General features: G+C 38.3%; 1 protein-coding gene across 2 annotated transcripts in view; it reads right to left on the minus strand.

The window, feature by feature from the left end:
* The window catches only part of dachc (dachshund c), a 60,681-nt gene that overhangs the window by 13,025 nt on the left and 21,203 nt on the right, over positions 1–26,453 (minus strand). Inside the window, exons 2-6 of one of the 2 annotated variants that reach the window (XM_084396172.1) lie at positions 26,241–26,356; positions 21,157–21,279; positions 9,428–9,600; positions 8,555–8,690; positions 7,149–7,283 (exon numbers count right to left, since the gene is read on the minus strand). In XM_084396172.1, the coding sequence (XP_084252298.1) occupies positions 7,149–7,283; positions 8,555–8,690; positions 9,428–9,600; positions 21,157–21,279; positions 26,241–26,356 (683 nt within the window). Of the gene's footprint in view, positions 1–7,148; positions 7,284–8,554; positions 8,724–9,427; positions 9,601–21,156; positions 21,280–26,240; positions 26,357–26,453 lie in introns of both variants that reach the window. The other variant, XM_084396171.1, reaches the window with a different exon arrangement.

Raw genomic sequence — 26,453 nt, forward strand, 5'->3', positions numbered from 1 at the left:
GTCACTCACTTCAAAGAGTTTGCTAATGTATTAGGCCTCCTGCTATACAGAACTAACAGAAACACCAGTGTCTCGATCAGACAATTTCATCTTACTCCTCCTCTCATCTCTGCCACTTTACCAATATGATCCTAATCTTTAACGTGCCTCAGTCTAATCTTTATGAATAACGCACCATTTAATATTATAATTTTATGATTTTTATCTTAATTTGGTGGAAAATTACAGTCTAAAATTCAGTACTACATCATTTACATGAACTTTGCTGTATTAATAGTTGGCTATTTACACTGTGCAAAAAGCCAGCCTTGCCTATTTTCACTACATCTGCACATCATTGCTTTAAATAAAGAACATTTATAGAGTATTTAACCCGAAATATTATGGAAAAAAGAATAGGTAAAATTAAAACTGTGGCATTACCCGTATTTTACTGTAAACTGGCAGTACAGTTCACACACTGTAAACTGCAACTGTTACATTAAAGAGCTATTTTTACTTGATTTAACCCATTAAAAATGAGTTTTGTTGGTATAAATTAATGTATTTAGGTTGATTCAGTGATGTTAAATAATATTTTTTTACTTGAATACTTAAGATGCCATTTTAAGGTAATATTTGTTTTTTAGTGCAACGACAGTTACCAATGTATTATACTGTATATATAAGCCTGTCAAGATTTTTTAATTTTCATATCTACAGCTATGCAGGTTTTCTCCAGTAAAACAATTTGACTATTTCTTCAGCCTAGGGCACTATTGTACATATCAAAGCTGTTTTAATACATTTGCACAGTGAGACCAGATGGGCTCTGTTCGTTTTGTAGGGCTGTATTAAAGCATGGGGTTTATGCAGGTATCCATAGTTCTGTAGTGGTAATCTGTGTATGCTAATAAAAAATGTCAGCAGGGAAGCCAGAGAAAGGTGACTTTCTGTTCTAACACAGCTGATCTATTAGCATAATACTGACCTGCCATATGGCGTTGGCATTACAATTATATACTGTAGGGTAGGGCGTGGAAGTTCAAAATTATTGTACTACTGTAACAACCGTCTTATAATCAGGAAGACTGCATCAAAAGAAAAACTTAAAATCACTAGGGCTGCCTCACTACAGATCGACAACATAGTCAGCTGGATATTCTACACTGTAATGCTAAACGGTTTTGTTTAATAAATTTGTTGTGGTGTGTTGTAAGTGTTAATGCTCAGGTTGAAAGGTTGCTGGTATGATCCCACCAAAGAGCAAGACACGTGCAATCGCCATTGTTCCCTTGACCAAAGCACTTAACTGCAGGTTTCTCCAGAGGGATAGTCCCTTTAATTATTCACTGCACCATTCTATAGCATTATCATGTGAACTGACTATTGATGTGAGAGTAAATAACAATTAAAAAAAAAAAAAATTCTCCAAACAGGTTATGAGTTGCAAATCGGAGTCCCGATTTTGACTGAATAACAAATGAAATGTTCATCTGTTCCTTATATAAAGCTATGGTATAGATTCAAAAGGTTCAATGGATTAAAAAAAGTTGAAAAATGTGGGTTCTGTAAGATTTTTTTAATGTTTTTAAAAGAAGTCTCTTATGCTCACCAAGGCTGCATTTATTTTATAAAAAATGCAGTAAAAATAAGAAATACCGTGAAATATTATTGAAATTTATAAAGACTATTTTCTATTTATATTTCACAAAGAAATGTATTCCTGTAATGGGAAAGCTAATTTTATGCAGCCAATCAATGTTGTGCTGCTTAATATTTTTGTAAAAACTATGATTATTTTGTTGAATAGAAAGTATTAGAATTAATAGAATAATTTATTTGAAATAGATTTTTTTTTTTTTTTTTTTTTGTGTAAAAGTCACTTTTGATTAATTTAACATATCTTACATTTCTTTAATCGTTTTAATGTCATTAAAGGGATAGTTCACCCAAAAATGAAAATTCTGTCATCATTTACTCACCCTCAAGTTGTTCCAAACCTGTATGAGTTTCTTTGTTCTGCTGAACACAAAGGAAGATATTTGGAAGAATGTTTGTAATCAACAGATCTCGGTCCCCATTGACTTCCATAGTAGGAAAAAATATATACTATGGTAGTCAATGGGGACCGAGATCTGTTTGGTCACAAACATTCTTCCAAATATCTTCTTTTGTGTTCAGCAGAACAAAGAAACTCATACAGATTTGGAACAACTTGAGGGTGAGTAAATGATGACAGAATTTTCATTTTTGGGTGAACTATCCCTTTAAACATGAAACAATTACATTTTTTGGGTCTGATTCGACTGAGCCGGTGTGGTGAGGTCATTCACAGCCACGCTTTAGATGATGTCACAGATATATTAAGCAGACATATTAAAGTTTATGAGCTCAACCTCGTCGTCTTTCGTTCGGTCTATTCTTCTGTCTGTACCTATTTCTTTCTGTATGCTCCATTTTCATAATTTAACCCCAAAAAGCATCTCTTCTTTTTTGTTTTTGAATGACCTTCGCTTTGAAAAATGTCTTAAAAAGCTCTGCACAGCTCTTTGCCCATACTGTATTTAAAGTATATATAACTCAGGATCCATTTATACAAGTAGGTGCTCAAAATCTCACCTTCCCCTGCGCCTGATAAGGTCTGATTAGATTTACTCACCCCTCCCTTATCTCTGCGGATTCACTTAGCTGACCAAAGCATCTTAATCTCACACTATCTGATCTTCACATCTTGGCAGAAAGAGAGATGCCTGTGTCACATTCAAGGTGTTTCAAAGAGGAAAAACAATCGGTCTCCATTGGACATGAGGACGAGGACAATCGGACATGAGCTCTCGCTCACTGTCAGCTCCCCTCACTGCCGATCTACCTCTCTTTGCCAGTCTTCCCTCCCTCTCCTCTCCTCTAGGGTTCCTAAAAGCACGGTGTCTGCTGGAATGTGATTAGTGTCGGCCGCTGGAGCACTCAGCGGGAGGAAGCTTGGTCCGTGCCACTGAACTACGGTGCCCCGGAGGGACAATCAGTGCTGAGTTAGCACTACTCTCTTTTCTCTTCTCCATCTCGTCCTGTGCCTTCCAATCTGATTGATCCTCCATTGAATTATTATGGTTTGTGCACTTGCTTTCCAGCAAAAAAAAAAAAAAAAAGAAACCTGGCAGCCTCTTAGATCATAAATGCATCTCCTCAACCAAGGTCACTTTTTCCCCCCTCTTGTTGTGGATTCCCTGGGCTAATGAACCCCTACGTCCACTGCAAAAGTCCTCTACAGTCAGCATAAGAGAGCGCGCGGAGAGTGAATGAAGGTTGAAAAGCTCTGAGATGGATAAAGGAATCGTCTTTGAACTCTTCTGTCTTTGACAAGCCATAAAGAAGAGATACAACTTCTGATCTTCCCACTTTTCAGCTCTGCCCCTAAAGATTAATTTCAGGAACATGAAGGTGGAAGTTATCCTTCAGTCTAGTGACTGGTAAAGGTGTCCTGACAGTGACTGGGAGTCTAGAATGAAGTTCTACAAAGGAGAGCCATTCATTTTTGAAGTTTAAAAAAATAAGCATGCATATAAAGAGCACAGCAGGACTGGAGATGTGCCATTTGGCTAACTTCAAAATCAAAACTAGTTAAAGGACAGGACATACATATTGTTTTTTATGAAAGTCAGCTTAACTGTTCAAATTTATGCAGCCTTCTGTGATATTTATTTTTAAACACAAATGAAGAATATCAGTTAAAAGTACATTTCAAGAAGCATTTGACCCAACTTAAAAATAACACACTTCATTCTTTTGTGACAGACTGCATTAATCCCATGCTCGTATTTGATGCCATGATACCATTTTGATGCAGTCCATTCTCTTAATAACCAAATTATCATTATGCTTTCAGACAAAAAATTGGTATGGTAAAGAGGTCATGATTTGGCTACATGGTGAGCATAGCTCCCTTGTACAGTACCTTGCTGCTTGATGCCATAACTGCACAATCTGGTTCCAAAAAGCATCTTTCCGCACTGACGGATATTCTAAAATAGCTGTGAATTCAGAGTAAACTCATTTTTTTGTCAAGTCATGTGCCAGTCAAACAACTGTCACTGACATATTGACATGCATGGCAATTCAAATGGTTAGTGTCGATTACACAATTTTTTGCTTTCATCATAGTCTTGACATTTGATGAAAATATCTTTTAAATGTAGCCATTATTTACTTTAAAAAAATGTAAATGCAATTTGCTTTTTGATGCTTCAGTATCACATGATCCTTCACAATCACTCTAAAATGCAGTTTTGGTGCTTGTGCTTCTTAAAGGGTTAGTTCACCCTAAAATTACATTTCTGTCATTAAGTACTCACTCTCATGTCGTTCCAAACCTGTAAGGCATTCGGTCATCTCCGGAACACAAATGAAGATATTTTTAATGAAATCCGAGAGCTTTCTGACCCCCTGCAACATCATAACCAATTTCAAAGCCCAGAAAGGTAGTAAAGACATCATTAAAATAGTCCATGCGACTCCAGTGGTTCAACCTTAATGTTATGAAGCGACGAGAATACGTCAGAACGCCGGCTCAGTATTGGCCGGCTCCTGCACGTGAACAGAGTCAGAGACTCACACGGAAGAGAAGAAATTGTTGAATAAAGTTTTTTTTTTTTTTTTTTTTTTACAAAAAGTATTCTCGTCACTTCATAACATTAAGGTTGAACCACTGTAGTGAAATGGACTGTTTTATCTTCACTACCTTTCTGGTAATGACGTTCCTGTCTATAAGAGGGACAGAAAGCTCTCGAATTTCTTTAAAAATATCTTAAAGGCACAATATGTAACTTTTTTGCTTTAAAAATAGCAAAAATCACTATCTATGTTATATATATTTTTTTGTTGTATACTTACATTATCCCGACTGTTTCCAACAACTTTCAAACCAGGAGAAATTTGTAATTTAATTCGAAGACACGTCCCGCTTCTTTATTTCCGTTTTGTCGCCGTCAATGGCGTCATATCCGCGTTGTCCCTGGTTTCCGCTCATACTGCCATAGCAACCAGAGCCCTCTGATAGTAACCAAGGCGACTAACGTGGACAATTTTGTAGTAGACAGCATAAACGAGAGCTCCACGTCCAAGACTTCGACCGCTCCTACATGTACTTTATTAAACAGGTGAGCACATTTACATAAAACTAATCAATGTTATATAGTTCAACAATGATAAAATGTTAGAATATGATCTGTATGTTATTCTAATGTTGATCTAGCTTACTGCTAGTCTCATACAGACAAACTAACACATAACGTTACATTTCAACACATTTAAATGCAGTTTAGAGTGTGATAGTGTAATGTTAGACCAAGTGAAACAGCGCTGCGTTACCTCACAAGTTTAATTTGTCTAATAAACTGACCTGTGAGTAGTAATTCTGCACTTGCGTGTAGTTCGGTAGAATGAAATGTCCATATTCCTTTTATATCCGCGGGACTCGCGTCGCGTGTGGAGCTGATAGCTGTCTCTTAGCAATCCCGAACTGCTTCATATCACAGTCATGATAAAAACATTGATGTATTTACTCATCCATAAACATTATTAGATCGGTCGGCTTGACGTTGACGACAAGATCCATAATTCTTAGCAAATGTTGCGTCATCAAACTACGCCTTTGTTATTGTAAGAGGTTAGCGACCCCTAGCGGCGAAAAAAATTACATACTGTACGTTTAATTTGTGTTCCAAAGATGAACGAAGATCTTACGGGTTTGAAACGACACGAGGGTGAGTAATTAATGACAGAAATGTAATTTTTGGGTGAACTAACCCCTTTAATATTTTTGTAGAAACCATAATATTCTTTGGTGAATATAATGTTCAAAACAAAACACCATTTATTTTAAATTGAATAGTCTATTCCTATCTCTATAAATAGTCTTTACTATCACTTTTGATCAATGAATTCTTGTTGAATAAAAGTATTAATTTATCTCACACACACAACAACAACAACAACAACAACAACAACAAAATCGTATTGACCCCAAAGTTTTGAACGGTAGTGTATATAATCCTCTCTAGTCACAGTATACCTCATCATCAATGTCACCACGTTTGATGTAGTGGTATCAGTGGTAAAAATCCTTTGAAATTTGAGGTTTTAACACCTGTGTGAACTCCACGATTTCATCAAATCCCGACAGGCTGTATTCAGTCACACTAAAGCCCCCTTTTCCGATTTCGGGTGCACTGTCTTTTTCTCCTCGGCACAATGAGGAAATTGTGCTGACTACTCGTCCTTGCAAAGTCCTCATTAGCCTAATGAAAGCCTTCAAACGCAGAAACCAAACAAGGGTTCTGGGAGGTTATTAGGAAAATTACACCTCCAGGAGGGCCAGGGTAAGGGAGTTGGTAGAAAGGAGGCGAGGGGGGGGTCTTGCTCATTACTTCACGGTCTGCAAATCGCTAACTAATTCAGCCCCACTATCGTGTCATTTCTACCTCTACGGATAATTTTCACAGAATTGTAAATGAGAGTATTCATTGATTTCTCAGAATACGCACATCAAGACTCGCGTATGAACAGAAATGAAATATGCTGAGTATTAAGTGACACATCAGCGGGATCAGCAGTCATTTCCTGCAGTCAATCTAAACCATTGCTGATAAATGATCTGCTAAGCTGAAGGAAAAATATTTCAAATGTTTAGGAAAAATGCTTGCGTTTTCCATGACCTTTTTTTATGTAATTCAAAACGTGTTTTTTATAGCATTAGAAGAATGGTAAAAGTGCAGTCATTGCTAAACTTTTTGACCTTTGTTGAACTGCACAGTAATGAATTTGTTTTTGCATCTGAGATAAGCACTTTTTGTACTGATTAAACAATGTGATAATCTAAGTTGTTCACCAGTATTAGGCAGAATGCACCTAAGTAATTATTTCCTAATGCATAAATATGGATGAATCATTTATTTTTAAAATAAACAGCTTATACAAGCCACATTAACTATGTTTTTTTTTTTTTTTTTATAATGGCAAAATATAATGTTTGAAAACATGAAAACTACGTAGGCTAAGTGTCTAAGAGTCTTGATATTATTTAATTTAAGTGTATTTTAGATACAGTATCTCATAGAATGGCTTTCCCTTGCAAATGGTATTCAGCACAGAATACACTATTAGCATCTAACCTTTTTCTGTAGAAGGCCTCTTTGTTTCATGGCCTGTGTCATGGGTTGCCAGATCCCCCTCTTTTGGTCCTGGTGGTGCACTTGGAGACAGGCCTAACAAGGCATGGCCAAGAGAAAAACCATTCTGATGTAAATCTAAAGGGAAAGGAGGGGCATATAAACAGATTTGTACAAACAAAGGACATAAATACAAAGCCCAATGTTCTTATATAGTAGGTATAAAATATACAATTTAGTTAATTTTTTTAAAGAAAGAAATTAATATTTGTATTCAGCAATGTCACATTACATTGACCAACAGTGACAGTTAAGACATTTTAATGTTCTAAATATTAAACTTTTTTCCAAAATTTTTAATAAGAAATGTTTCCTGAGCACCAAATCAGCATATCTGAAGGATTTCTGAAGGATTATGTGACACTGAAGACTGGAGTAATGATTGACATCACAGGAATAACTTACTTTTTAAAATATACACTCTCAGAAAAAAAGGTACAAAAGCTGTCACTGTGGCAGTACCTTCTGAAAAGGTACACCTTTGTACCAAACGTGTACATATTAGTACCTAAATGGTACATATTAGAACCCTTTTGAAGGGTACTGTCCCAGTGACAGCTTTTGTACCTTTTTTCTGAGAGTGTATTAAACAGTTTTCACTGTATATTTGGTCAAACAAATGCAGCCTTAGTCTTCTTTCAAAAACATTAAAATATCTTACCAACCCCAAATGTAATGTATGATGTTTTAATTCAATAATGAAAGGTTCACTTATATCCAAGATGTGAACATTAAGTATATCTTGTCCTGAACAAGCTTTAAAAACTCATAACAAGAAGGCAACTAAATAATAGTATAGAAGCAATTTCAAAAGCGTAAAAATGATTACAAGAGTTGAACCTCAGTTTTTTTTCAAAAATAGGATTTAAAACACATATTCTGTCCCAAATTATATCATACCACTGATATCTGATATCTTGGGTAAGATTTTTAATGCGTCTGATGATAGACTGAAAAAAGTAGAGAGCATTATCTGTAATTGCATAGTTTTAGTTCCGGTTAAAGCAATGCACATGAACAGCTCTGATGGCTTTGCTTTTAGGAGATTCTGTGATATCACCTTATTCTTAATTCTAAAAGCACATTTGTAAGGTTATATGTGCAGTTTCACATTATGGTAAGAGCATAGTGCTAAGTGCTCAGGGACCAAACTCAGTGGTGCTAAATTAGTATGTTTGGTTTTAGCCATACGACAGAATACAGAAAGAAATAAAAACGTAAAAGCATACGTAATATTACAGCAAGCATGACACCGATGACAACTAAAATCTTGAGTTTATATGCAATGTAGACTTTAGAAAAAGACACTGAGGAATAAAACGACAAAAGATGTGGTGGGGCAGACGTACGTGGCCGGTCAGAAGAGCTCTCTGTGTGGGCAGGAGAGCTGGACACGCTGCTGCTCTGTCTGGAGGATAAGTGGCTAACTGACCTGCGGCCGTCGTCCAAAGAGGGGACGGGAGACGGGCTGTCTGGAACTCGCTCCTGATCGTGAACACACACATTAGTCCCCATAATCTGTAATATTTTATAAAACCATAATAAATGCTAAATCATTGCAGAAGAACTTTCTCAGTTGTGACATTAAATGTTACCGTGTAAGGGCTAAAACAAAATAATAATAATAATTTTTAGGAGAGCTTCACATTGATCTTTTTCGTAACATTTTTACATATAAGCTCCAGAACGGCCACAAAAGTAGTTTATACAACTTCACGCCACAGTTGTTGTACAGACAATATTTGAAAAAACTGTTCCATAGAAATAATTCATGCATGCGCATGGTTTGTTCTTGTGTTTCATGCAAGCACGTTTGAATTTCCGCAAGAACCAGTGAGGTTAGTCGTCAAGCACGTATGGTTTAGGTGTTGTTTATCATATTTGATGTGCTCTATATATTGTATGTGTATATTTGTGAATCAAATAAATTTGTTCATCATATAAAGCAACCGTGTCTCTTCTGAAGACTAAATCAAGATTAAACTGCTTGATTCATACGGATTGCTGTTAAAATGTCTTTATGACATTTTTGAAGCTTGAACGTTTTAGTGGATTGTACTTTCAATGAAGGGACAGAATCTCTCAGCTTTCATGAAAAATATCGAAGATAAACAAAAATCGTATAGGTTTGGAATGACATGAGCATGAGTAGGTTTCATTTTTGGGCAAACTATCCCTTTAAATCATCTTAGGAACCATATGTATAATTTGTGTCCTTGTACCTTTATAACTGACGTCATCATTCTGGACGGGACACACTTGACCTGAGCAGCAGCTGCCATATTGGCAATAGTGTTGAGATGGTTCATCTGGTTCATCGCCATGGTGACCGAGGCAGGAGGCAGACTGACTGGAATCAAGGGATGTGGCATCATCATGAATGGCAGTTCCAAACCTGTACAGAAAAGCATTGAAACACACACAAAATCATTCTATCTGGAAAGAAACATAACAATAAATGCTCATTAATCACCCAAAACAGTACATATTTCGGCATAAACGCTCTATTGCAATGCATTAAAACTTTGCATTCAAAAAAGCAAGCTCATTGAAATAACATGCTGTACTAACAATTTGAGAATATTAAGAAACACTCATCACATTGAATGGGAAAAGATGCAAATTATGATGCTTGACGTTATGAAATCAGTTTCTGCTTTGTTTGAGCTCTTTTTAAAGACATGCCATTATGGCACAGCATGTCTACAAGTATAACTAGAGCTGCTGGAGTCTGCACCTCAAACCAATTAGCTGCTTCTCAGACTGCTGCAAACATCTTCATACATAACAACCCCGTGATAAATTAGACCACACACTCTATTTGTAGCACGACAAGCTACGTGACAGCAAGACTTCAGCACATACGCCTGCTGTGTGACCGGTGTTTTGCTTGTTTTAGTGTGCTGATCCAATCCCTCGCAGCACTCTAACAGTGTTATGCTTTATAGGAATGTGAGCGGATATTCTCCAGAGAGGAATAACAGCAGAAAAAGGAAATGGATCCTCTCACAACTGAACAGGTCAGGGCGTAAGGTTACAGTCAGCCACTCTACGGCCGCCTGTACTCCACCGCCACTTTGAAAGTTAAGGATGAAAGAGAGAGAGAGAGAGGACATTTCGGCAGTTTCTCTCAAAGACTTTTTCATTTCCCATCAGTCGCCTTAAGAGACGCTCCTGAACTGTGTTGGCCTCGTGGTAATGGATTCACTTGGGTTGATACCCGCGGTAGTAGCGGAGCCGTGGCCGGGAGATGATGAAAAGGAAGGCCAGGAGATGATGAGCCCTTTGGAGGTGATAGTTTTCAAGACCCTCTGCTTTTCAGCCAAATACCAGGCAGCTCTAGGGGGTCAGAGGTCGCCTCTCAGCCACAGAGACTTACAAATGAAAGTTCCACCCGAGTCCCCCTCCCTGTCGTCATGACATTTTTAGGCAGAAACGGGGCGGATAAAAAAAACAGATGACACGCAGATCAGTCACGGCGATCAGGCGACAGAAAGGGTGATCAAAGAAAGCAATTGAGTGTTGAAGGGATTGATGTATGGATGGAAGGGGGGATCTGAGCCAAGCGCAAGCACATGCCAAGAACATGCAAGCTGCTCCGTTTTTCTCAGTAGGCCATCACTAATATTCTTAAAGATAAAACGACAGTGCCATCCGCACATTCGCCTTTTCAAGTGGAATTTAAACTGCCATATTATGCTCGAAAATGCTGATAGGAGCAATATCTGGCCTTCTAAGCACATTCGGGAAAGGGCCAAAGTGGCAAGGAAACACTAAACCCCCTCCCCATCCAAAAAGACACTTTTGAATGAGACTGGAACTCAGCCAAATGCATCAACATCCGTCACCCTTCATCCGTATCTCAAGGGGCCGACGTCTCAGCTTCTGTTGCAAAAAGAATAACAATGTGATCCGCTAGCGTCTGCTAACACCACAGTGCCACCGAGGCCCGTTTCTGAAACACATGGTGGCCGATATCACTCACGAAGAGCTTTCAATCTTTATTTACCTAAAACAAAAGATCCCAGGGCTAAAAGAAATTGGAGACGCGCCATTTTAAAATATCTCCCCCGCAGCAGTTGCCATTGTGCGCTTGAGCCCGAGCTATTGTGGGAGTGTCAATGATTCTGACAGGAAGTTGCAAATTGTATAAATATTTAGCGTTTAATAAAAAAGGAGAAACAAAACAAGCTGAACGCTGAGGAAAGGAAACAAAAGAAGTCTAATGACAGGGCTGGGAAGGAGCCAAGTGCTCTGCTGGATAAATCCAAACACAACAGGGATCTTGGTACAAATTTGGGCACAAAACTGTTGCGTAAAATGTCATGGAGAGCAACAAAACAACACAACACCTGGAAAGGATTCAAATGAGAAACAGCAACAAAAAAATATACAATGTACCCTGCTGCTAGAATGAAGTGTGAAGATTTTTACATGCTGATTATAACATGATATTGTTTGAGCTGAATAAGGAATCTGCTTAAACAATGTCTTTACATGTTTATGACAATAGCACAGGCCATGAATAAAGTACACCCTGGTGCCTTGTTACTTTTTACTTGTTACTTAAAATACCATGCTTTTTTATGGGTTGTGAGACCGAACAGATACAGTGTGTTAAATAAACTATACATTCAACCTTACATGAAAAGCAGGGAGTTAAATGATTAGTAATTCTGGCCTGTCCTACATCAGAAGTGAGTATTGAACTCAAGAGTGGGCAAGACCCACACTTTGCATGCAAAGATTAAAAACTTGACATTGTTAATTGTGACACCCATAGAACATTTTGGGTTGGCATTATGGCACAAACATAATAATCTCAATTGTCTTATTTTTATCTTAATTAAGTTTTGACCTGAATTTATCAGTCTTAAAAATTTAGCTCATTGACCCAAGGTAAAGAAACATTATCAAACGTTTTCTTTATTTATGGCAAATATACGTTTATTAAAGGATAATTCCGGTATTTAACACTTTGAGTCTGTTTTGTAGTTTGTTTTGGATGAACAAGAGTGGTGGACAAGGAAATTTTGACAATGGTTCCTGTCTCGACTGTTTGACACTTAGGTAAAGTTGGTTTTATATTCGCATATTCGCACATTCGCGGACTTCCGCGTTCAATAACTCGTGAACTAAACGTTGTTGCTACACAAAACACTTATCACATATAACTACAGATAAAACACCAGAAGCTACAACATAATTTTCCTCAAAACGATCTTTCCTTCGCACTGGACAAAATACATTGATCTCTATGCGCAGGCTGCTAAGAAGGGACCATCTGCAAAGTGCAAACCCGAAGGAAAGCTCGTTTTGAGGAAGATTTAAATATTAAAACAATGTTATTTGTGTAGTAACAATATTCAGCTCACGAGATATTGAACGAGGAACTCCGCGAATATGCGAATGTAAAACCAACTTTACCTAAGTCTTTTAGACTATTTTAGAATTGGCCAACGTTCGTTTTCAAAACTGTTCAACTCACCGAGTGGTTAGTGGTGTTCGTTGATGATTAAAAACAAATATATCGGCGCAATGTATGATTTCAATCCGTTTATTTTTCTATAGTGGAACTATTTTTTCAGATACCTCACAACCGCGTATAAACGTCCGCTCGATATTTGAGTCTGAAGCGTCTTTTCCGTTCCCGGTAGCGCAGTAATATCACCGAGCATTGCGAGCTATGAGTCCTCCAACAGAAATCAATGGGATTTTACAAAATGCCAAATAAAACATGACAGAAACTGTATTTCGCTACTCTACTTGTTTTGGAACATCAACGAACACCACTAACCACTCGGTGAGTTGAACAGTTTTGAAAACGAACGTTAAGGGTTGTTTTAAGGACATGTTTGTGCATGGCCATAGACTCCCATTCTAAAGCGGTCATGGGCAATAATAAAATAGTCAAAAAGTCGAGACAGGAACCATTGTCAAAATTTCTTTGTCCACCACTCTTGTTCATCCAAAACAAACTACAAAATAGACTCAAAGTGTTAAATACCGGAATTATCCTTTAATAACTATGAACTAACGGTTGGTACTAGATAACCCCTTTTGAATTCATAGTAATTGAGGATAAATTTGCAACCCTCTTTTGGTCATATAGCCTATTTTTTAACAAAGAAAACAATTATTTTTAAAATGTAAAAGGTTTTGCCCTTATTTTGTACACTTTTCTTAGAAAGTGGCAAATTATGCCAAGGCATTTTTATATTCCGGTACAATTACTTTACAATCCTCTCCTTTTCCGAAACAGCAACTATTGTTTAAATATTTTTTTGCGCTTTTGCTTATGCAAAATACTAATAAAAACAACTTTTAAAAGTTAAATTAACTACACAGAAACGTTGCTTCCGATTTTCCCAGTGCTACTGGAACCCCCTTCCTCTTTATTGCTACTTTAATGTCAGTCATAAATGTTTCTGCTCATGGCATGTTCTGTAACCCCCTGCAGGTAACACAGCAGTTCCCTTTTCCTCAGGCCAACCTCCCCTGAGACAGAGACCACCGGCAGGTGTGTGTGAGAGGAAGAGACGCCAACTTCTGAGAAGCATTTGTTGGCCTGATAGCATCAATCCCAGTGTACACTTCTTTTTCTCACACACTACAACATCTCCAATGAATTATTAATCTAAGATAAGACTATTTGTTTTCTCTCTTTCCCCAATAAAGGCATTAAACGTGTTCTAGCCTGACAGTCGGATATAAAACAGTAGCGATAGGCAAGCTTTATGTTTCCCAGACGAAGGTGCGGCTGCCAGTAAGCAGCTGTGGTCTAGGTGTTTAGTCTGTGCGTTTAGCTCTGGTCTTTGTAGTGGTTAGACACCGTGGAGTAATTTCCACATTCCCGTCAGCAGGGGTTGGGGGAGGGGATTATGGAAAACCGGAAGTCTCGTTTCTCCTTAAGATGAAATTAATGATGCCTCCATGTGCTTACTGTTGAGTTACTTCCCTTATGGAAATAATCACAAAACAAGCAATGGTGAGGCCCTTGAAGGGTTTTGGGGCCTGTCTCGGGAAAAGTTAATGAAGGTGCAGATATTTTGATGTGCAGATGAAAAAATCTAGGAGGATGTAGGCTAATCTTCAGTATTTGGCTGCAAAAACAGAGATGATCTTTTTTTCTATTGCTGAGACAAGAAATAAATCTGAGCTCAAAATTAATTCTTAATAAAGAATTATTAGATTTGCTTGGAACAAAACTGGCAGTTTGTTGAACTATACGTTCTCCAACACTTCCATTTTCCGTAGCTTCCAGTACACACACACACACACACTTTTGCCACCCACAGCCACACAGAGACTCAGAGAAGCAGTCGTCCTGACCAGCTGCTTGTGATTACTTGTGTTTACAATGAGCATCGGGCATCTGCTGCATGTAATCCAAAACATACACACCTAGAGTCTGTGAAAAAAAACTAACGACACATGTGCACCAAAACAAATACACACAGACTATTAAAAATTGTACAAAATAAAATTAAAATAAAAAACACTGCTAAAGCATACATATTATGTAGACATGTCAATGTGAGTCAATGTTAATATGAACAATTACTTTTTCTTTTCCTTTTTTTAAAACAGATTAATACTTTTATTCAGCAAGGATGCATTACATTGATTCAAAGTGACAGTAAAGACTTGTACACACTCTCTCTCTCTCACACACACACACACACACACACACACACACATTAAAAAATCAGTAGTGCATTTCAAATGTTGTCTTAATTGTATGTCAGTGTGTGGGAATATTGCCACAAAAAAAAAGAAAAAGAAAGGTGAAGTATATGATATCTAAACAGAAAAAGACCATTATGTTATTAACCCATCTGCCAGCAGGGGCTAACAGGGCCATGTCAAGCAGTGATCTCTTGGTCACGAACCTAACAACATAAGCTCAACCAATGGCCTAAGTGTGTGGCAGGACTCACTAGCTCTGATTTTGTACAGACCTTTAAATTTGTGCAGGACCAAACATTCTGTACTTTAGCAAATCTTTCAAATGTTTTCTTTCTTCAAGGTGGCCCAACAACTCAATTCAACTCAACAAACTCTATGAAAAGGATCTCTCTTTTGCTCCCACACCAATGTCTATGGCTCTAATTATAAAAAGTGCTCACTCAGAGTAGCAGAGTCTTCTCACATTGTGTTTGTCTCATGCTTCACTCCTTTTTTCAAAAGGTCACTATATTCTATATGACAACTTGATTTGAAAAGCAACCCTAATTTCATCCCCAAGTGCCCTAAAACAAGTTTTATTAGAGGTGACAATACATCCCTGATCACTCTTGAGTCAAGACTATGGTAAATACTACATTGTGCATTTTGCAGTAATGGATAAAACATTTTTGTGACACATATGAACCTACGGGCCTGTAAAGTGCACCATTCTTTTATCCCTACAGCTCAGTTGGAGATGAAACATGGCTTTGGTCCTGATCTCATAGAGCACATCAAAGTTTAAGTCCCTCATGCACTTCATGCAATCATTTGATCGCTATTGGTTATTTTCTATAATACTGGTGTGATTACAGATACAATGCTATATTTGTTACGGACTTCCTCTGACTTCTGGTTGTCTCAGTTCTCCCAGTCATCTTTTCTAGTGTCATTCATTTTGGCTCAACATAACAATGACTTCATATCAGTGGAGAGTTTTAGAGGAAAGTTCACACTACTCCAGTGATGTCATCTTCTGTTCAGTGACTCCTTTGAGAATTTTCTTTATTCATATTTCATTCCTATGCTGATTCTAAAAATATGTTATAGGAATTAAAAGGAAAAATGAGAAAATGTTCCACTTCATTAACTGCTCTTCTTTTATCATCCAATTTTTCCCTGATTATGCTCTGCAGGAATCCCATTTCTTTTCTATTACAATTTTTGGGGAAGTTCGGCTTATCTGTCAGCTCTATCCCATGAGAAGGAGAGACAGGCTCTAATGGACATGTGGATGTGCTTGTGGAATTGCAGCCCTGGAAACCATGACATACTCGTTCTCTTTTCAGCCTTTTCTTTTCTTAAGGTTAAGGACAGTAAAAAACTGATATAAACTATATATTTGTAAATATTATGCATAGAATTAATAGGTTTATTTATTATTTAGTGGTGGCAAAGTGGCTCAGTGGGTAGAATTGTCGCCTCACAGCAAGAAGGTCCCTGATTTGCGACCCAGCCGATCCAGGATGTGTTCTATGTGGAGTCTGCATGTTCTCCCATGTGTTGGTATGGGTTCTCTGGTGTACCCCACTATCCAAAGACATGTGCAAAAGGTGAACTGACATTAAATTGTCTGTAGGCGTGAATGTGAACGTCTGTGTTTGCCCTGTGAGGGACAGGCCATGTATCCAGGGTGTTTCCTTGCCCATGGCACAAAACTCTGGGACAGATCCAGCATCATCGCGACCCTATAGAACAAGCAGTTTTAAGAATGGATGGGTATTATTATCTAGCTTAAAAGTGGTGGAGGACACTCTCTTGATAATGTCAAAGGCCATGTGTCCAATCAGCTGTCACATTGTAGAAGGTGGCCAAATTAGGCAGATGCTAAAGACAGGTTGCGTGACATATCCTTGTTCTTCTTCTTCTTCTTCAAAAATAAAACACAAATATGGCCAAGAATGCATTAAATTATATGATCATTATGTGTTTTGCATGTTGAATTATTGGCTAATGAAAGTGAAAAAATAACTAAAATCAAAACTCAAGAGACCAAATACTCAAGTTATGAAGACAATCATCTTGAGTTTTTATGGTAATGTTAATAAATTACCATTAATAAAATTAATATTAATAAATGAAGGTAAAAGAGTAGCAAAACTCGAGAGCACGTAGATGTGAATTTGAGAACTTGTACAATAAATATTCGTACTTGTACGTGAACATTTACACTCACAGCTCCAATGTGAAAACCTGTAAAATAAAAATCTGAAGTTGAATGTTGAAATTTGCACTCGCAGACAATAGTCACAAGCCTGTATTCTGAATCTGAAGCTGCAGACAAGTAGTCACAAATGTGTAAAAATTTGTGAAATGTGTTCAAAGGAGCCGTTTTATTGGTTGGCGCCAAGCCAATGAAATGGGACTTCTATTGTACGCAATGATGTCACGAAACCCACGTCCTCGGGGACGCTCTGAAACGCTAACATGGCTTAATTCATTAGACTGATATTAAAATAAATAAATTATATTATCAAACTCAGTAAACACCATACTAACTAGATGTACCGCATGGTGGTACAAAATATGACCGCCGCTCAGGCTTGCACTGGCTTTCCACAAAAATAAATGACGTGGAGCAATTTGGCTGTATTGCGTGTTTATGTATATACCTAAAAAAAGTAGTAGTATGTGCATGTCTGTCTGTGTGTGTGTGTATGTGTGTGTGTGCGCATGTGTGTTTGTGTGTGTGTGTCTGTGCATGTGGATTTGTATGTGTGTGTATGGGTGTGTGTCTGTGCGTGTGGATGTCAGTGTGTGTGCATGCTTGCGTTTGTTTGTATTCCTGCATGTGTGTGTGTGACAGTATCATCCTAAACCAGCAACCCTTCGCTCAACAGCACCATCTACAGGCCGATGAGTGTACAGTCACTAAATGTGCACATAAATGAATTTATTTTATACCCCCCCATGGATGAAATTCTACGAAACTTAGCATACCCCCAGAGGATGTCAAGTTAATCATACACATGAAATATGGTGCAGTTCTGAACATCTCAACTGAAGATAGGGGCGATTAAAGCAGAATAATATTGCATTTTCATTTTTTATGGGAGGGGCGCAAATCACAAATGAGTGATTATGGGCTAGGTTGATGTGGGCCCTTAAGACCAACATACCATAAAAATTTCTTCATCCTCGGTTCCACGGTTCAAGTAGGAAAAACTGAATTTTTTGGGTTTGGGGGGGCCCAGCGCGGGGGGGGGGAGTGGCCCCCGGGGACCAAACGAAATTTTTCCGTAAAAGTCTAGTGGGGCTACATGCTCACCAAATTTCATGTTCCCCGGTGTTTCGGTGTCCCTGGTATCGTTGACGGAAAATTCAGTAGATTGACGAAAAAAAAAAGAAAAAAAAACCTTTGACAATCCCTAAATGACCGCTTTCGCTAGCTACGCTAGCGGCGGTCATAATAATGCAAACTACAGATAAGCACAGAATATGAACGCAACGCGTTTAAGACAGTGGTATTAAAAGACCAAACTCAGAAAACACCATACAAATAAAGCTACAGAAAAGCAATTGAGCACAGAATATGAATGCAATGCGTTCAGTTGTACGTTAAGCATTTTCCTCCCATAAAAAAAACAAGAAAACGCTTAATGAGGCTTAACGGACCAACAGTTAAAAAAACACACAAAAAAACCCACAATTCGTTACACATTATTAATAAAACACAGGCAGCAGGTTTATTTGCACTGAACACAATTTTGCTTTCTTTCGTCATATTCTGTGCTCATCTGCTTTTCTGTAGTATGCATTATTAGTACGGTTTACTGAGTTTGATAATATCATTTATTCTGTAAAATTTGTGTCCTGCAGCTAAACCTGCTTAGAATAAAAAAGAAACCCCTTCTTGTGTGTGAGTTTATGAATGTGTACTATACACGTCTAACTAGCTGCATGTTATCTTTCACCAGTTTAATGTCAACAAGACACATCCTCTCCAAATTCCTCCTTGACAGGACGGTGTGACTATATCCAGAGCCCTCCACTTCCTGCTCGGGGGCACAGCTGTTATAAGAACCTCTATTTAACCAGAGATGAGCTCATATCCTGGTAATCAGGGCAGAGGGGGAGCTGCTAAAAACAGTGCCCCAATCACCAACTGGATCAGTGCCACTGGAGTTCCGCTCTAACACTGCCGTATCTGTCTGGCCAGACTCATACATGCCACACATCCCTTCAGATCTCGTCAATCCTCAGGGTTTAAATGTATCACATTTCTCAGACTGAGAGTAGGCCTACTATTCTGGGAACAGATTGTGTTTGTCAAATGTAAATAATTATATGATCAGTGGATGAGGGTTCAGGTTCAAGACAGGCATGAGAAACTGATATTTTCAGATATGTTCCCCAGATAAGGCTGTCTTTGAGTCAGAATTAAAATGACAGGCCACTAAACCTGGTAGATGGAAAGAGACAGAACTTTCGAAGATGGTTAGAATGTTAAAGGAAAGAGAGTTGAAAAGAGAGAGTGGTTCTGCACCACTCAGCTCTCTTCAGCTATATTAATATTCCACACCAAGGGTCCACACTCAAGGTTATTCTCACTCTAAATTGCTGAAGATAAAAAAAAGCCCTTCCTTATTAGCATCTGTGGGTAAAACCTGGCTAATCTTATTCACACTTATCCCTCTCGCTGTGACATCCTGGCCTCTGTTTTCACTTTTTTTTCCCCACAGAAAGGTCACAACCTCATTTTCATGGTATTTTCTCGCTTAAATCTGCTTACAATGCACAGTTTCTGAAAAATAAGCACTGCATCATAGAATAATGGCAAGTACTCTATTTTATTAAAGCTTCTGTATATATATTTACACATATATATATATATATTTTTTTTTTACCTTTAAATACTTCCAATCCAAGTTTAATGTGCAGATCTAGCTATTTGTAAGCATTGTGTTCTACTAAGTTGGTTTTAAAAATGTAAATACTGTGGTCCTGAGCTTCTTTCACGTAGATCTGTATGTTTGAGTTGCCCAACATAGCGCCACTGGCTCAACCAATGACAATGAGTTTGGGACGGGACTACTTGTTGGTCCAACCAGTGACAGAAAGGGGAGTGTTTGGAAAACCTGCCTGAAAACAATCATTACTGAGGCAGTTTGCTTTTTCTGGTGCAGAAATTACACATAAATTATCTCCTTTAAACTATATGAAATCACAAATGTTGCATGAAAACTGCTCCGATGTACTTCGCAAAATCAGCGAACGACTAATGAGCCATTATTTCGAACAAAATCTTTTTGAAAGTTTGAAATTGTGCTGGTAAATGAACTTTGCTGAAAAAGTTTGCCACAAGTATATTAGGGCCTTTATACTTGACACACAGACTAAATTCACACAGACCTCTAATACTTATCATCACTTTCTCAGCCACATGACATTCCAAACCTGTATTTTCTTCTGTGAAACACAAAATGAGAAAATTATTAATAATGTACTGGTCATTCTTTTCCATTTACTTCAATGAGCAGGGGAGTGGAGATTTCAAGCTTGAAAAAAAAAAATGGGAAGCAACATAAATGTAGCATAGAACTAATCCATTTGTGCTATATTCCATGCTGAAGCTGTGGTCTGATAATCTTTCCTTCTAGTGGGCTGTTAACCTTTGCGATTGGATCATTGAGCAAGTAGGTTAAACTTGAGATCAAGGTATCGTGTCTAGTTTTGGTTTTATTTCTATAAATAAAAGCGGATGAGGAGCTTGGCCCTCCACTACTCCACAGACCTGGCCTGCTATTGCTTCATAGTCCAGGTCCTCCACGACTCCATGATGCAGGTCCGCCACTGCTCCACTATCCAGGCCATGATCCAGATCTTCTACCCGTTCACGGGCCTGGACAGTAGAGTAGTGGTGGACCTGCATATTGGAGTCATGGTGGCATTTAACTTCATTTTGGTGGCATTTTTTCCCCAAGCCCCAGTTCATTTCCAACCCTGATTTACACTTACATGTGTTCATTTAGCAGACACATTTATCTAAAGCGACTTACAAATGAGGAATACAACAAGCAATTCAACTTAAGTAGGCAACAACATGAGAAGCACTATAGCAATACAACATTTCAGACAGTGTGTTACTGTAAGATTGAATTATAAAACTCTGCTACAAATAATTTTGTTTCCGCATTTAGTACTGGGCCAGACTTTGTAGGGTCTGAACATTTGGAATGGCTTGACATGTGAGCATCTCATTAAGAAGGGAACTGACACTTACCCATGCTGGAGGTGATGTCACCATTCTCAGAATCTGCCCCGTGATTATTGCCATGGTAACTATTCATCACCTCCAATTTGATCTTCTTCTTCATGGCTTCAGCAAGTGTGGCAGCTGTTAGGCCTGTCAGAGAATTAATGAGAAAGAAAAAAAGAGTGTTAATTCATAATCATTCCGTTTTCTTAGCCTTTCTTAGCCTAAAAAAATTATATCGCTTCAGTTCCCTAAATCTTGTGAGAATATGTGAATATGAATAATTGTTAACAGATTCACCTCACTGCTTTTCCATAAACGTGCTTCATTCAAATGCGTTTGTGAAAGCAATTATGAATATTTCACATCCTATAATTGAATTTAACAGAAGAATACACTGGCACTGTAACATTAGATGATAACAACAGGTCTATTATTACCAACAGCGTCATCCCAAAGCTACAATCACACCCACATCACTGTTCTACAGTCAGTCAAACTACGTATCTCTGTATAACTAACCTCAGACACCAGCTTTGGGCAGCAGGTCCTGGATCTGTTCAAGTGGAGATCTGCTTCCCCTGTCATGCGCTGATAATTCAAGCTGCCTGGCACCTGCCCATTGTCACAAGTCTCCAATACCCCTTGTTAACTGTGTGTGTATGTGTGTGTGTAACTTTGCCCCCAGTGCACACATGTTATAATTCAATTAAAATTAGAAGATTAGCTTCCCTTCATTGCACAGAGAGCTGCTTTTACACAACTCAGACTGCTACTCATCTCTTTCCTCTTCCACTAGCTTTAAAAAGATCTCAGTAAGTCAAACTTATTTTTTAGATTGAGATCACTTCAATATAGCCCCCCACAGTTATGCTTAGTTTTGGTTTCGTTTTCTATCAGTCTGTTTAATCACCTGTTTGCATACGTTCTTGTGTTCTCCTTTTTTCCCACCATAATCAGTTACCTGCTCATTTAATCATCACAGCTGTTATTTATTTTGTTAATCACCATGTGTTTTAAAGTTCATCACTCTGTCCACACTAATAGCCTACATTTTCGTTTCCCGTTCGTTTACTTTGATGGCATACGTCACAGTCACGTGGCATCGGCGCTGTCTCAAGTCGGACAAACTTTCTAACCAGCATGCACTGCTTCAAGTCGGCCGCCGATCGGTCTGCGCAGAGCTGCATGAAGTCGAACAAGCCTAATAGATATTCATGTTTATAATGATATTGTACCTGTTATGTGCTATTCACTTTCACACTGTTGCTAAAATATGTTACTTTGCTCTCTTCATATCACAGTCCTGCAAAGATGACCGAAAATTTACTCACATTTGCAGAGAGATTTGTAATTGTAGAATTGTAGAGAGAGCATCTCTACATGAGAGCAGTCGCATTTTAGACCAAGCATATGGTGAATGAGTGCGACCTGGACGCATCAGTGAATGGTGAGATATTTTGCTAAATAAAATGATCCAGTCAGAAGAATTGCGCGATGAAATTAGTGGTTTCAGGCGTTTTCCAAAAGTTTCTCATCCATACTGAAACGTCGGAAACATATAATGGCATTTTTGTACAAGTTAATATGATTCTTTAGGGTCTAAATGAAAAGTTTGTAATATACTTTAATTAAAAATTCTCATTAGTATTGTAAGAAAACACTCATTTTACCTGGTCAAAAACAGTTGAAACAAATGATAATGAGCTTTGCTCACCCCGCCCCTCTGTTTCTGTGGGGCGTTTTGACACAACACACGTGGAGTGTTGCCTTGACAACAGTTGAGGGTATATTTTGGAGAAAGAATGACAGCGGGAGTCTCTGAGGACACATCTGTGCAACCGTATAAATTTGAACTTGAGTCGGACCCGGACCAAGATGACGGCCCCAAAGAAGTTCGACAATTAAGGCTCGAACAGGACGTTTCTGAATGGTTGGTTAACGTAATGTCACTTTGATCTATCTTTGTATGTACTGGCAGGGTAGAGTAGTGAGATACGAACGCTATGTGTTTACTGATGTATACGTCAGTTCATTGACAGATTGATGTTACAGCTAATGGTCATGAAAAACGTTTTACTTTAGCTTTATACTGACCCTCGTTTATAAAGCAGTCTGGTGAGAAATGATTCGCTCAAACATGAAAGCATTGACGTTGATCGTGGGGAATATTCCCTTTGAAAACAAAACTCAGCCACTGCGTCTTCAGCGGTTCGGATTTAGGAACATCAAAATGACTGCTGTGTTCGTTATTACACCCAAGAACAGAACACCACAATCGCTTAGACGCCATTCTGCTCCAGCGTATCAACAATGGCGGACTATGATGACAGCTCGCTCAGGGCGGGTCTGTGTTGAAACTCTGCTGTCAATTAACAATCATGGGAGGGGCATAAAGAGATTTAAAAAAAAAAAACACTGGATGGATTTTTATCATTATATGATGGTTGTGTACAGGCACTGCCAACACACATTTCAGTACAATCAACTTGTAAAAGTGCATACCATTATATGACCCCTTTAAAGATCTAGTCACTGTTTTGTATCAGTAATGCTACCTCTAGTTTTGTGGTTTGAGCACAACCCAAATGTGCTGTTTTTTGGTTAATTAACACGTGTCTTAGCTCGGTTACACTTTATTTTACAGTACGTGTACTTACAGTGTACTTACCCAAAGAAAGTACTAGTAATATAAAGTAACTACATGGGTTGAGGTTAGGTTTAGGGGTAGGTTCAGGGTTAGTACCAAATTATTACCCAGTTATAGTAATTGGTTGCTATAATAAGTATGCACATGTGGAACAGGACTGTAAAATAAAGTGCTCCCCCATAGCCTGATTCATTTATTAAATAACGTTGCAACACCGTTGGCTTGACTTATTCATACAAACAGTATTGTACGTTGTTGGTACACTACGCTGTTGTACGAACACAATTTGGAAGCTACACTTTCTAGTAAGATGTGGTTGCTCAAACACTGACTATGTAAACGTATCCATTCAGTTCTGACACGTTTAAAATCTATCCTTTAAAAATCAGCGCTCTAGTCTGGGCAAACCGCTCCGAAATGTAACTTTGGCTAGCTGGCATTTGGCTGCAATGCACAACAGTTATGTGCAAATATGAGGCAAGCTCTGGCAGTGAGCTTTAGGAGTGGGGTGTTTTTTTTCTCACTCTCTCAGTTGCTCTCCAAATGCTTTCACTAAATGTCAAGATCAGAGCATGAAAGCCAAGGTCCCTATTCAGCCTGTGAAGAGGACGATATCAAAGCATTCCCCACTCTCGGTCTGCAATTCACTCAAAGAGGGAAAAAACTGTCCTCTCTCTCTCTTTCTCTCTATCTCCCTAGTGGCCTTTGAGTTTCCATCTCTGTGGCTGACATTGATAGTGTGACCTCTGCCGAAGATAAAAGAGGCCTGTGCTGTTGAGCATTTTCTTTCTCTCTCCATCACCTGCTCTTTCTAAACGAGTACAAATGTGCGGCCCTTTCTGGGGTACTCTTTGAGAAGTCGTAATGAGCAGACCGAGTACGCGCACATACTCAAAGAGAAGGGCAGCTTAGAAGTCGGGCAGCAATTGTTCATTTAGCTTCACATGCAGAATGGACAGAATTTGTGATGCTTTAAACGACACTCTCATGAACAAGAGGAGAGCTGACACCACAGAAGCAGAGGTGAACATATCTCCAGGCTAAATCTAAGAGGTTTTTATCATAATATCACAACACAATAAAGGGCAAATTAGAGTTGGCAAGATGAGGTTACATACTACCTCGGGCAAACCTGCATTGTGAGTGTGGAAACAATAGCTGTGTTTTGTTGGCTTTGGGCTTTTCCAAAGCACAGCGTGAGTCAGATTGTTTATTTGCGTCACTTCAGAAAAGTGCTGTTTAAAGTGAATGACACAGAAGCATAACAGGCTGCAACTGGTTTGTAACAATAAACATCATTTCAAGCAACTGAATTAAAAAGGCAAATAAAAGAAAGGGCTGAGGACTAAAGTTAGCTTTATTTTAAAATACTTAACACGCTGAGAAAACAGTATGCCAATTGTAGATTGATTCTCTAGCTAAACATAAATCTCTGTATTTCCTATTTCAGCCTCTCTAAAGATGCCTGTAACAGACACAAAAGCCGTGGCCAAGCTACATGCGAATTGACGACGCAATATGCGAAAAATGCTGGGTTGGTTTAACCCAATGTTGGGTCAAATATGGACTAACCCAACGTTGGGTTAAAAAATGCAGTTTAAAAACGGACAAATTGCATTTTGGACAAAATCAAAAATGGACAAAAATACAAAATTGCATTGGTTACATTAAAAATGTAACCCAACGGCTGGGTTTGTCCATTTTTAAATTGCATTTTTAACCCAACATTGGGTTAGTCCATATTTGACCCAACATTGGGTTAAAACAACCCAGCATTTTTTAGAGTGTATATTTTCCTTGTTAATCAGAGTTTTTGTCCTAACCAGAAATGGCAGCAATACACGACTGGTGTAATTTTTTTTTGAGAGGTCATGGTTGACAATTCAATGATTATCTCAATTACTTGTATGTTTTGTACAATACTAAAATTGTTTAATTAAACTATTATGGATATTAAAGTCCAACATGACATATTGAAAGAGACAATGAATAATTGACCTCAGATTTTGACTTAAAGGAAACAATAAAGTTAAAAATGAGAACTTTTTGTGAACAAACAAGTGCATTCTATGAAAAGGATTGTATGTATTTTGAATAATGTTAACGTGGCTAATTCTTTTTATTAATTTGATTATTTTGTTGCAAGCGGGAGACAGCAGTGTGTTTATGGGAAGAGAGCCCGCCCACGCGCTCTTCTGATTGGCTGTGATTTGTGATTGATTTTGTTGCGTCTTGTAGCCTTTTCGCATCTGTTGTAAACAGACAAATTGCTTGCCGCCGGAATTTGACTGTGTTGCATCTGGTTAGGACACGTCTTCATCTAAACAATTAATTGACTTCTTCATTTTGCTATTCTCCTTTCACTTTTAATTATGAATCCTGCTTTTCTAATTTTTGAAGGAATGATATTTATTTGTTCTGGCAGTAACAGCGAGGTAGGAGCATTTCCTCATTTTCTTACCAGTGTGAGACATCATTCCTGAGGACATGAGTCCAGAGACAGAGTGGGGCAGGACGTGAGGGCTGTCGGGCGATGTCACGCTCTGGGTCCGTTTGGGAGGTCTGCCAGGTCTGGAGCTGAAAGATGAACACACAATGTCAGACAAGCATTTTATTTTGGTAACATGTAACAGCCCATCTAGAAGCCAATGCACTGCTTGCACATTACAAGTTG

Source organism: Rutilus rutilus, assembly GCF_951802725.1.
Source record: "Rutilus rutilus genome assembly, chromosome: 2".
NCBI classification, from domain to species: domain Eukaryota; kingdom Metazoa; phylum Chordata; class Actinopteri; order Cypriniformes; family Leuciscidae; genus Rutilus; species Rutilus rutilus.